This window comes from Aegilops tauschii, chromosome 2 (genome assembly GCF_002575655.3).
Source record: "Aegilops tauschii subsp. strangulata cultivar AL8/78 chromosome 2, Aet v6.0, whole genome shotgun sequence".
Lineage (NCBI taxonomy): Eukaryota > Viridiplantae > Streptophyta > Magnoliopsida > Poales > Poaceae > Aegilops > Aegilops tauschii.
Window position 1 is genome coordinate 140,250,701 of NC_053036.3, and position 10,341 is coordinate 140,261,041.

The 10,341-nt window shown below is 46.5% G+C and overlaps 2 protein-coding genes across 2 annotated transcripts; one reads left to right on the plus strand and one right to left on the minus strand.

Annotated features, from left to right (window-relative positions):
• The first annotated feature begins 2,503 nt into the window (after window positions 1-2,503).
• On the plus strand, window positions 2,504-4,455 carry LOC109731480 (uncharacterized). The gene is made up of 3 exons (XM_020290651.4): window positions 2,504-2,594; window positions 2,676-3,439; window positions 4,051-4,455. Exons 1-3 carry the CDS (start codon window positions 2,504-2,506, stop codon window positions 4,135-4,137), a joined length of 942 nt encoding a protein of 313 aa, XP_020146240.3. The 3' UTR covers window positions 4,138-4,455.
• Window positions 4,456-4,715: 260 nt separating this feature from the next.
• On the minus strand, window positions 4,716-7,712 carry LOC109731471 (vesicle transport protein GOT1). Its single transcript, XM_020290622.3, has 7 exons — window positions 7,555-7,712; window positions 7,221-7,300; window positions 5,961-6,052; window positions 5,798-5,878; window positions 5,606-5,703; window positions 5,405-5,486; window positions 4,716-5,029 (listed from the first exon to the last, which is right to left on the minus strand). The coding sequence occupies exons 2-7, from the start codon at window positions 7,249-7,251 to the stop codon at window positions 4,991-4,993; spliced, it is 423 nt and encodes a 140-aa protein (XP_020146211.1). The 5' UTR covers window positions 7,252-7,300; window positions 7,555-7,712; the 3' UTR covers window positions 4,716-4,990.
• Between the last annotated feature and the right edge of the window lie 2,629 nt (window positions 7,713-10,341).

The following is a 10,341-nucleotide window of genomic DNA, read 5'->3' on the forward strand; positions in this document are numbered from 1 at the left end:
TCTCAAGGTGTTTCGTTAGGCGGGGTGGGTTGATATTTTTGCATTTTTTATACAATGCCACCCGAGTTTATATTTAGATTTTTGATAAATTATCTTTTTATGTTGACCTTTTAATCATTTCTCATGTGTGTGCCCCATGTGCAACCGCATGCGTCAACGTATCCCTTGTGTTTGCATTGGTTTGTCTCCTCATTGGCTGCACCAATCAGTATGTTTTTTCTTCTGATTACACCTTTTACTTATCAACTCTAATTGGTTTTATTTTTACCTATTTTTATTTTCTGTTTGTAGAGGAACACAAGTATGTGATTTCAATATTTTTCATGTTTTTATCACGTAAGCACTCATAAATGCGTGAGTTGCATGTCTACCACTAGGCATGCAACTGCAAATATCGAACCCTGATTGCCGCTGTGTGGGCATAGAACGACAACAACTAGGGTCGGGAGGGTTGTTGTATACCAAGTTCCATGTCCACGACTATATATGCAACTATAAGCGTTGTAACCGATTGCAACTACACGGGTACAAAGCAACTGCAATTGGGATCAAAGGGAGTTGTCGGGGCCTGTTGCATGTCCGTCACTAGACATGCAACTACAAGCATTGTAACCTGACTGCAATTGCATGGATACGAAGTGACTGTAATTGGGGTCGGGATGAGAGTTGTCGGGGCCAGTTGCATGCCTGCCAGTAGACATGCAACTACAAGCATTGTGACTCGACTGGAATTGCACGAGTACAAAATGACTACAACTAGGTTCTGGAGGGGAGTTGTTGGGACAAGTTGCATGTCCGCTACTAGACATGCACTGCAAGCTTTGTAACCCGAGTGCAACTGGGATCGAGAGGGTGGTTGTCCGTCCAGTTGCATGTCCATCACTAGACATGCAACTGTAAGCATTATAACTCAACTGCAACCGCAGGGGCACACACATGACTACAACTGGACCGGGTGGGGAGTTGTTGGGCTAGTTGCATTTCCATCACTAGACATGCAACTACAAACATTGTAACCGACTGCAACTGCATTGGCACAGACGTGACTGCAACTGGGGTCGGGAGGGGGGTTGTCGGTCCAGTTGCATGTCCATCACTAGACATGCAACAACAAGCATTGTAATTTGACTGCAACTGGGTCGGGTGAGGAGTTTTCGGGCCAGTTGCATGTCCGTCACTAGACGCGCAACTGCAAAGCATTGTAACCGATTGCAGCTGCATGGGCACATACGTGACTGCAACTGGGGTCGGGAGGGGGTTGCCGGACAAGTTGCATGTGCATCGCTAGACATGCAAAACCAAGTGTTTTAACAGACTGGAACTGCATGGTCAAACACGTGATTGGAACTGGGGTCGGAAGGAGGTTGTCGGGCCAGTTTATTTAGAAAAACTTGTCTGACCAGTTGCATGTCCATCAATAGGCATGCAACTGCAAGCATTGTAACTGATGGAGTGGGCTAAGGGGTTGCCGGGGTGAGTTGCATGTCCACCACTGGACATACAATTCTAAGTATTGTAACTATTGCAACCGCATAGGGCGCAAAGGGACAACAACTAGGATCTAGAGAGTGTTGTCTGACCAATTGCGTGTCCACCACTAGATATGCAATTGCGGGCGTTGTAAAATGATTGCAAGTGCATGAGGGTCAAAGCAATTGCAACTGGGGTGGGAAGGGGTTATTGGGCCAGTTGCATGTCCACCTCTAGCACAACTGCAAGGGTCGCAACATGCATGCAACTGCAAGCGCTGCACCACTAGATAGGATCTACTTTTATTTTATTTAATCTAATTTATTTATTTTCACAACACGAATATGCAACAACTTTTTTTGGTTGCTTTTTTCTTTCAAAAAATATCCCACCAATCACAATTAGGTTTTTTATTTACTTTTACCATGGACACTAACATGCACATGCAGATATTTTTTATTGAGTATTTTCTGAATGAAAATTCAATGTTTCTTTTGTCGTTTTGCATAATTTTTTGTACCAACTGCTATTTTGTTTTAAATAATATAAAATAAATAGTAGTTACAAGAGTAAATAAAAAAATATGCATGGCAGCTGACCCTTTCATATGTTCAGCCTAACGTGTTTGGCCAGAATTGGAAAACACGAGCAAGAATGGAATGCATGCACATAGCCCAGCATATACAATGCACAAAGCAAATAAAAAGAAAACCAGGGAATGGGCCGAAACCAAAGTTTCGGACAAAAGATCTGTTGGCAAACCGAATAACATGATGGGACAACAAAGTGAATGAGACCAAACTATGTCTCATCTATACCTGGCCATGGGTTACCCGGCCTGGTCGGCCCGAAAAAGTCCGACCCGGTGTTGCCCATGGGCCAGGCCTGGGCCTGAGTTTTGAGCCCGAAGCACACGTCAGGCCGGGCCTGAGATTGGCATTTTCATGTTTTAAGGAAGGGGCCCGACCCGCGGCCTGAGGCCTGTCAGGCTTTATCACTTTCGGGCCGGGATTGGGCCCAAAAAATAGGCCCGATGGCCGGGCTGGGCCAGGCTCCGGCTTGGTTTTCTGCTTCAGCTTTGGTAGGCCCGGCCCGAAGCCCGGCACGGCCCAGCAGATGGCCAGGTATAGACTCATCTAAATGAGTTCTAGCCACTCCTTTATTTTTCAAACACCTATTAAACACCTTGCATTGCATTGTAGTAGTACAAGCCATCGGTAAATCCAAACCACGAGTCACCATCGACCTCAAGCACCACATGAAAACGCACAATTTTTGCTCGATGATAACATCTCAAACGCAAATTGAAAAATCAAACCCAGTGGCTGCAGCGGCAGCAGTGGCCATGGGCGAGAGGCTCCCCCAGCCGTCGCCGCCGCCGCCGCCGCAATTCCAGCTCGGGAACCCCATGTCCGCCCCGGCGTCGCCCTACTCCGCGCTCCACCCTCTCCTCCTCCCGTCCACGAACCCGCACCTCCTCCTCAAGCCCAAGACGCTGACCCTCTCGCTCTCCTCCTCCTCCCTCGCCTCCATGCCCTCCTCCTCCTCCCCGCCCGCCCCCGCCTCCGACGCATGGGAACTCGTCCACCCAACCGTCCCCGTTGCCGCCGCCTCCCCCATCGACGGCGGCCTCGACGACTGCGCCATCTTCCCACCGCGCCTCCACGAGGGCCTGGGCCTCGAGGCGGAGGCCGAGGAGGCCGCGACCAAGGAAGAGAAGGAGGAGGAGACTGACGACGAGGAGGAGTGGCTGTGGGGGTGGGGGAGGTGCCGCGCGGCGGCGAGGCGCGCGTGGGCGGCCGGTTCAGAGGCCGTGCTCGTGCATGGAGAGTGCGGATGTCCCGGGGTTAGGCCGGCCATATGGTCGGCCGCGGCGGCGGCCGTTGTGGTCGGCGCGCTGTTGTACGTGCGCCGGCGAGACAGGAGGGAGAGAGACCTCCTCGTCATGCTCTCGCAGGAGAAGGATAAGGTTTGTGGATCTGGACAACCTTTGGTCTTGAACTTAAGTTGAATTGATTAATTGGACCCAAGAGATCTCATTGGCATCTATCATCATTAGTATTACTAACATTCAAAACAATTGATAATTGGGGAAGATGATATGTATGAATGAACCTTTGAGAACTGTTTCTATATTTGTTCTTACAATGGTTGATGTTGGGGATGACTGGGAGATGAGCAGATATCCTTTATTCACTCCATTTGAGTGTCTTTTGACAATTGGTGTGTCAGTCATGGATGATTAGAGATCTTGGTTTTGGGGCTGGGTTAGGGAAGCAAATGGTGTAGAAGACTTTGTACGCTTCGTTTAGGTAGTGTTTTTGCCATGTTTCACAGGTTCCAAATAAACTGTACATCTCCATCTTAGCCTTTATCTTGTTATAATTGATGCGTACCCTTGTCATAGCCTTCTGTCTAAACATTACTCTACCAAATAACTGTCTGTATTTCTCTCATCTACGGTTGCTACTGTCGAGTCCTGTGAATAAGGTTTAGAAATGCATTTGGCAGTTTGGCACTACTACACATATGATTATTTTTCGATTTCCCCTCATTATATTCTTATTTTTCTTGTCGCAGAGGATAGCGCAACTTCTGCATCAAATTGCTTTACTGAGTGACATCAGAGGCGGCAGCGAAGCAATTAAAATCATGAGGAACTCTTAACCGTTGCTTCACTGTAGAAGAGGTTTGGATGTAATACTGTGTAGCACTTTGGTTAGGTAGTTGCAGAATGTTTTCATCCAGAAGTGCTCCAAGACCGTGTAGCTTGATCAAGTAATTAGCTCAGTTGCATGATCTTGCATATATAAGATGTTTCTGTAATTGAAGAACTGCAAACATCAGCTCTGGAAACCCCCCTTTGTTGTTAAGATTTGTAAATAGATGAGTGATAACATTGTCACTTATAAATTTGTGGAAATATGTTCAAATTGTGCTGGACTCAGGTACTATATATGAATAATTTCTATTTTCGGCTATGAATTGATGGACCTGCTGGACCTTGAATTTAACTCAAGTACTATGGTGATTTTTTTTAATCTTAACTACAGTTTAATCGATTATGAATGAACCTGACCAGTGATTCGCAGAATTTATGGTGTTACACTAAGATGCTGTGCACTCTTGTTCATGCAATAAGCAGAGATGTAATCAGCTGTTCATAAGCAAGAAATGTCTAAGTCGTTATTACAAAAACCAAGCAAGAAATGGCTTCCTCGAGGACTCAGGTCAGTGGGAAATGCTATGCACGAACCAATTCACCATTCTCTCAGACATACCATCATTCAGAAAACAGCTCAGCTCTTGGTCTCCTTAACAAGTGGTACTAACGAATGCTTTGTACAAAAAGAATTCTAGACGCAGTCAAGAGATCTGCAGAAAATCCACTGGTAGCAGCGCAGCAAGATTCACATCCAGCAGAACCAAGGAATCAACAAACGAGCAAGAGAACACATGTCCGTCTACTTTATACAGGGCGATCGGGCATCCTTTGGGAATGTTTCGACAGCACGGGCGATCACACGGGGACTCGTCTTCCTCTGAACCGGGTGAGCAACTGCGAAATTCGAGTAGGAAACAGCAGTAAGGACTAAAACAATGGGGACTGAGATCTAATCATATGGTTCATCAATCTCCAATATAAATAATCTCTCGCAGAAAACAGATCTCCATATAAATAAAGTGGCCACCAAATTGGGTCGGACTTGAAGAAAATTTAGGCAGCTCAGCAATAGCAAAGCCGCAAAGAATAAATACAACATACTCCCTCCGTTCCTAAATATAAGTCTTTGCAGAGATTCCACTATGGACCACATACGGAGTAAAATGAATGAATCTACACTCTAAAATGCATCTATATACATCCGTATGTGGTTCATAGTGAAATCGCTACAAAGACTTATATTTAGGAACGGAGGGAGTATTATCTTACCGAAGTCACATAAGGGTGCTGGAAAATCCAACCGACAGTGGGGTTCTTTTGCAGGTAAACAGCAGCAGTAGGCCAGAAGCCGCTGCGAGGAAATTGAATTGCAGTCAGATACAATACCCAAAGGTTACTACCATTTCTTAATGCACACTGAAAACCAGACATCAGATGACCATATGGATGAACAACACAGGATTTACAAACCTGAACAGCACGGCGAAGCCATACGACTCCGCCATCATTCCGAAGACAGGCCAACCAATGAGGACGAGGAAAAGTCCGATCCCAAAAGCAATCGAACCCTGCACATTCAGGTGAATCTTGTCAGCTCATAACTGAACTGGAACTGAACAGTTTGTATATATGACTGAGCTTGCTTTGTTACGTGTATATGACCTTGTGATTCTTAGGCTTGGTGAAGAACTGTACGGTTGACTTCAGCCCAATGGTTAGTGAAACACCAGACACGAAGAGAATCTGACAACATGAAGTACATGATAGTAATTAGAAAGGAATAGGTTGCAGCGAAGTATAAGTAAACCAGGAGGATGATTCTTACATTCCCCATTGCCAAGAACCCCTTGTCAAACAGCATGAGGATCCCAAGAAACGAGAAGAGAACTCCAAACCCAGTCAAGCCCAGCCCAATCTCTGTTGGAAAATGTGAAACAACTTGAGCAAGACTTCAGAGGTGCAGTACATGACAAGTGCCACTTGATTAAATTAGACGCCCCAAAATACAGCCATACTTAGAAACTACTTGTAGTTTGAGCAAGAGTTCAGAGGTACAGGTGCATTGTACAAGACATGAAAGGAAAGTGTACTTAGACAGCCGATTTCAGTAATATTAAGCATTTAGCATCTATTAGATGGTGCCTCCTGATTATATCTTCCTGAAAATTTATTCAGCGACGAATGACCAAACAGGAAAACACCTAACAGCACTGATGGTTCTTATTCTGAACAGATGTCATGCACGTAAGCCCAAGTTAATTTGACTACATCTGTCTGACAAACATTAGAAATCACACTGGTTCTAATCCTACGACGAAAAGCATTTATGCAATGACATCGCTGAATTTGGGCGAGATTCAACACACCAAACCAGTACTGTTAACTTGCACAGTGAACCAATCGGACTGTAAAATTCAGCATAGAAGAATTTGTACACCAACTATTATATTTAGCATTTAGCAACTATTAGACAGTGTCTCCTGATTATAACTTCCTGAAAATGTTTACACCAACCAATGACCAAGCAGTAAAATACCGAATAGCATGAGTGGTTCTTATTCTGAACAGATGTCATACTCGTAAGCGCTAGTTAATTTTCTACACATGTCTCTGCAAACATGAAACATTAGAAATCACACTGTAGTAACCCTACACATACGCAATCATAGAAGAATAGTTTGCCACATTTAAACAGTGGACCAAAAACTTTTATGCACCGACATCATGATCATACCACTGGCGAATAATTTACACTAAACAAACCCTGAAACAAAACATCGCTGAATTTGGGCGAGATTCTACACACCAAACCAGTACTGGTAACTTTGACAGTAAACCCATCGGACTGTAAAATACGGAGCAGAATTCATAGCAACCAAGACGCGAAAGGATCAATCGTAGTCTCTAAAAACGAAGCAATCAAACAACCATCTCAATCTCCTACGGGTTTCGACACCAGAGCGGCAGACGGGGCCAAATGTGAGACGAATAATTTACAGGGCGCGAGAGAGCAAACACCTCCCAATCTCGCAACGAACGACTCATGAACCGCGCTAGGAGGAGAGAGGGAGAGGAGGCGACGTACTCTTGCGGTCGTTGATGTCGAAGGAAACCATCGCGTCCGTCCGTCCGCCACCACACGCGCGCGGCGCAAGCAGCGACCGCCTGCAACATCAACGAAACACGGAGCCATGTTAGGATCGAGGTGCAGCGCCCGGACTTCACGAAGCAATTAATACGCCGAAATCAACCCGACTGGAAATCAAATCCACAACGCAATGCGACGAAATCGACCAAAACAATTCGCACCGATAAACCTCGGGAAAACACAAACGAACTGGGGGAGAGGGGATCGATCGAAGGGTCTCGCGCGCACTCCCGCGGGCGACCAGGGGCAGGGGGGGCGAACGCGCACGCACCTCTCTCGAACACCCGGAAGACCGCGGCGCCAAGGGCGAGCCGGTGGAGCCGGCGAACTGGAGGAACTCGAGAGGGAGGGGAGCGAGTGGCGAGAGACGAGAGCGGAGGAGGAGGGGGCGAGTCGGTTCGGGCCGGGGGTTCGAATGGACGGAGCGGTTCTCGCAGAGAAGACGCCTGCCTTCCCCGTCCGTTCTTATATTGTGGGATCGGACGCGAGCCGGCGCCATCGGATCGGTCGGCGCGTGCGACAGAGGCTGCGATCGGACGGCCACGGCCGGTTCAAGACGGCCGTTGGGTTCGTGCGGCGCTGAGCAGAGGAGGGCCGCGGTGGCTGGGTGCACTGGATTTGCTTGCCCTTGAAGCAACACGTCTCTTCGGCTCGAGGGTTTAGGGCGATGAGGCCATCCGGCCAATGGTGACCGTACACGTGGAGTGACTGACAAGATTAAGAATGCTAGTTTGAACTAGTAGACGTTCATTTGGCTAGAGTAAACGTTGTGTGGAATTTCTCTTAGTTTTATTTTATTTTAAAATCTTGGTTTTTTTTAGGGAAGGCCATCATGGCTACTCCCTCCCTCCATCTATATAAGGCCTAATGAGTTTTTTGAGACTAATTTTGACCAAATTTTAGAGCAATACTATATGACATGCAAGTTACACAAAGCATACCGTCAAATTCGTATGTGAAAGGAGCTTTTAATGATATAATTTTTACATTATACATCTCATGTACTATTAATCTTATCAATAGTCAAAGACGGTCTTGAAAAACGCATTAGGATTTATATAGATGGAAGGAGGGAGTAGCTTTATTACAAGATGAAAAAATGGATACATTGTCTACGAGCGAATTCATCAGACAATCTGGTGGCTCATCAAACCAACTTTTAGAAGTCTTATTACAAAAACTATAATTAGCTAGCGCATGCGCCACTTGATTAGCAAATCGAAAACAATGCATATAATTTATCTTCCCAATATATACCCTAATGTCAACACATTCCGCAAAAATTGCAGCCGCAGGATCCCTATTCTACTTTGTACGGAAATGGATAACTTTCTGTGAGTCAGATTCAACCTCGACACGGTGGAATCCCAAAGAGTTTGCAAACTATAGTTCGTCTCTCATCGTCATTACTCCAGTGGTAACTGCCTCTGCTGCAAAGGGGATATATTAGCAGTAACCTGCTAGAAAAATTCCCCTCTCATCTCGTATTATTGCTGCGTTTGTACCAGCTCCATCATCTGCAAAGAACGCGACATCAATTTACTTTGACAAATTTCGGTTCAGGCCGAGTCCACTTATGCTCCCGTGCAGACATATTCTCCGTATTGAATCTCAGAAAATTAGGTGCAATAGCTAGTATAGTTAGATGTCATCTTTCTGGTGATGGGTACGCTTCATTGTGAGTGATCCGTCGATGAGTCCACAAAAGGTATCAACAGCCAACCAGAATCACCTGCTTAATGTCCAAAGATGGCACAGTTTTAGTTACTTCACGGCTTCCAACTCAAAAAAAAGTTACTTCATGGCTTAAATGGTTCTTTTTTTTGAAAAGATATAATTCCATTAACCAACTTGTACAGCCAAGTCCCTAGTAACCAAACATGAAACAAAACCTGGCATATGCTCCATCCAAACAGTGGAGGGCATAGAAGCACGATAATCATGTTGCGCTAAAGCGTGAGCTACTGAATTACATGCACGTCGGCAAAACACAAATTTAGACGAATCAAAGTGGGCGATGCAATTGCTTCGAGCTTCCTGGAACAGAATACACTATATTATTGTGTGCCAAGTACCGAAGAGGATAAACCATTTGAAACCTACACTGGGTGTAAGCGGGGTTATATTAAGTGACGGGCGTAACACGTGGTCGGTAAAAACCTTATTTCATTCACTGGAGTAAATACACTAAGCATATGTTTAGTTTGGCGATTATGCTCGTGTATGAGATAGATAAATTGTACTATAGTAAAAACATCTAATGGGGATGGTGTGGGACATAAGTGTGCGGAACACCAACACGGGAGACATCGTGCGACGTAGGCACGGTTGTCGCGATGGAGCTTGAGCGTGTGGCGTGCCCTCGCTTGCTGCAGCCCTCTCACCTTCCACTTACATTTACTCCGCATAGCCTGGGCGAGCTAACATTCCTCCTCTCTCGCCCCGTCCTCTACTTCGCCATTAGCCACATCAAGAGAGCGCAAGTTTGGTAGGGTTTCCAAATCCACCAACGATGCTGATCACAGCGGCAATGGAGGAACAACTAGGGATGGTGGCCAGCGGGGATGCAACAAAACTCGTCAGGCTGCGGGAGATGTGATCCTAGTTCCCAAATCAGGAGATGCTTTTCGAGGAAGCTTTTTGGATTTCCATCTCGGCGACACAGGAGGAACGGGCCAGGATGATGGGCGACCGTGTGATTCCAATAGAGATAACTCATTGGGCAATGATGGAGGACAAATCAATGGATCCTGGCCAGCACGCGATGGGCGGCGTACAGATCCTGGGCGGAGATACCCGTGGGGCCAGAAGAGATGGTCGTGGAGGTTGTGATGGGGATGCCTCCGCAAGGGATTCATGATGCGGCGGGGGAGGCCCATCGTAGGATTGCGAGGCCAAGGAGGGGGAGCATGGTGGGATTGCTGCGACACTCCCCACGCTTTCCTCGTCGCTCAACGAGGCTCCAGGCGCTCACGCGCCATGCCGGCAAGAGCCACTCCGGCTGGCAGCCGCTTCTGGGTGCTAGCCAGAGAGGTCTTGGATGAGGCGTCGACTCCAA

Coding starts and splice junctions, on each gene's coding strand:
- LOC109731480 (XM_020290651.4), top strand. CDS start 2,504: ATGGCCGGGCTGGGCCAGGCTCCGGCTTGGTTTTCTGCTTCAGCTTTG. Junction 2,595..2,675: donor ACGGCCCAGCAGATGGCCAG/GTATAGACTCAT, acceptor GCATTGTAGTAG/TACAAGCCATCGGTAAATCC. Junction 3,440..4,050: donor TCTCGCAGGAGAAGGATAAG/GTTTGTGGATCT, acceptor TTCTTGTCGCAG/AGGATAGCGCAACTTCTGCA.
- LOC109731471 (XM_020290622.3), bottom strand. CDS start 7,251: ATGGTTTCCTTCGACATCAACGACCGCAAGA. Junction 6,053..7,220: donor CGACATCAACGACCGCAAGA/GTACGTCGCCTC, acceptor ATTTTCCAACAG/AGATTGGGCTGGGCTTGACT. Junction 5,879..5,960: donor GGTTCTTGGCAATGGGGAAT/GTAAGAATCATC, acceptor TCATGTTGTCAG/ATTCTCTTCGTGTCTGGTGT.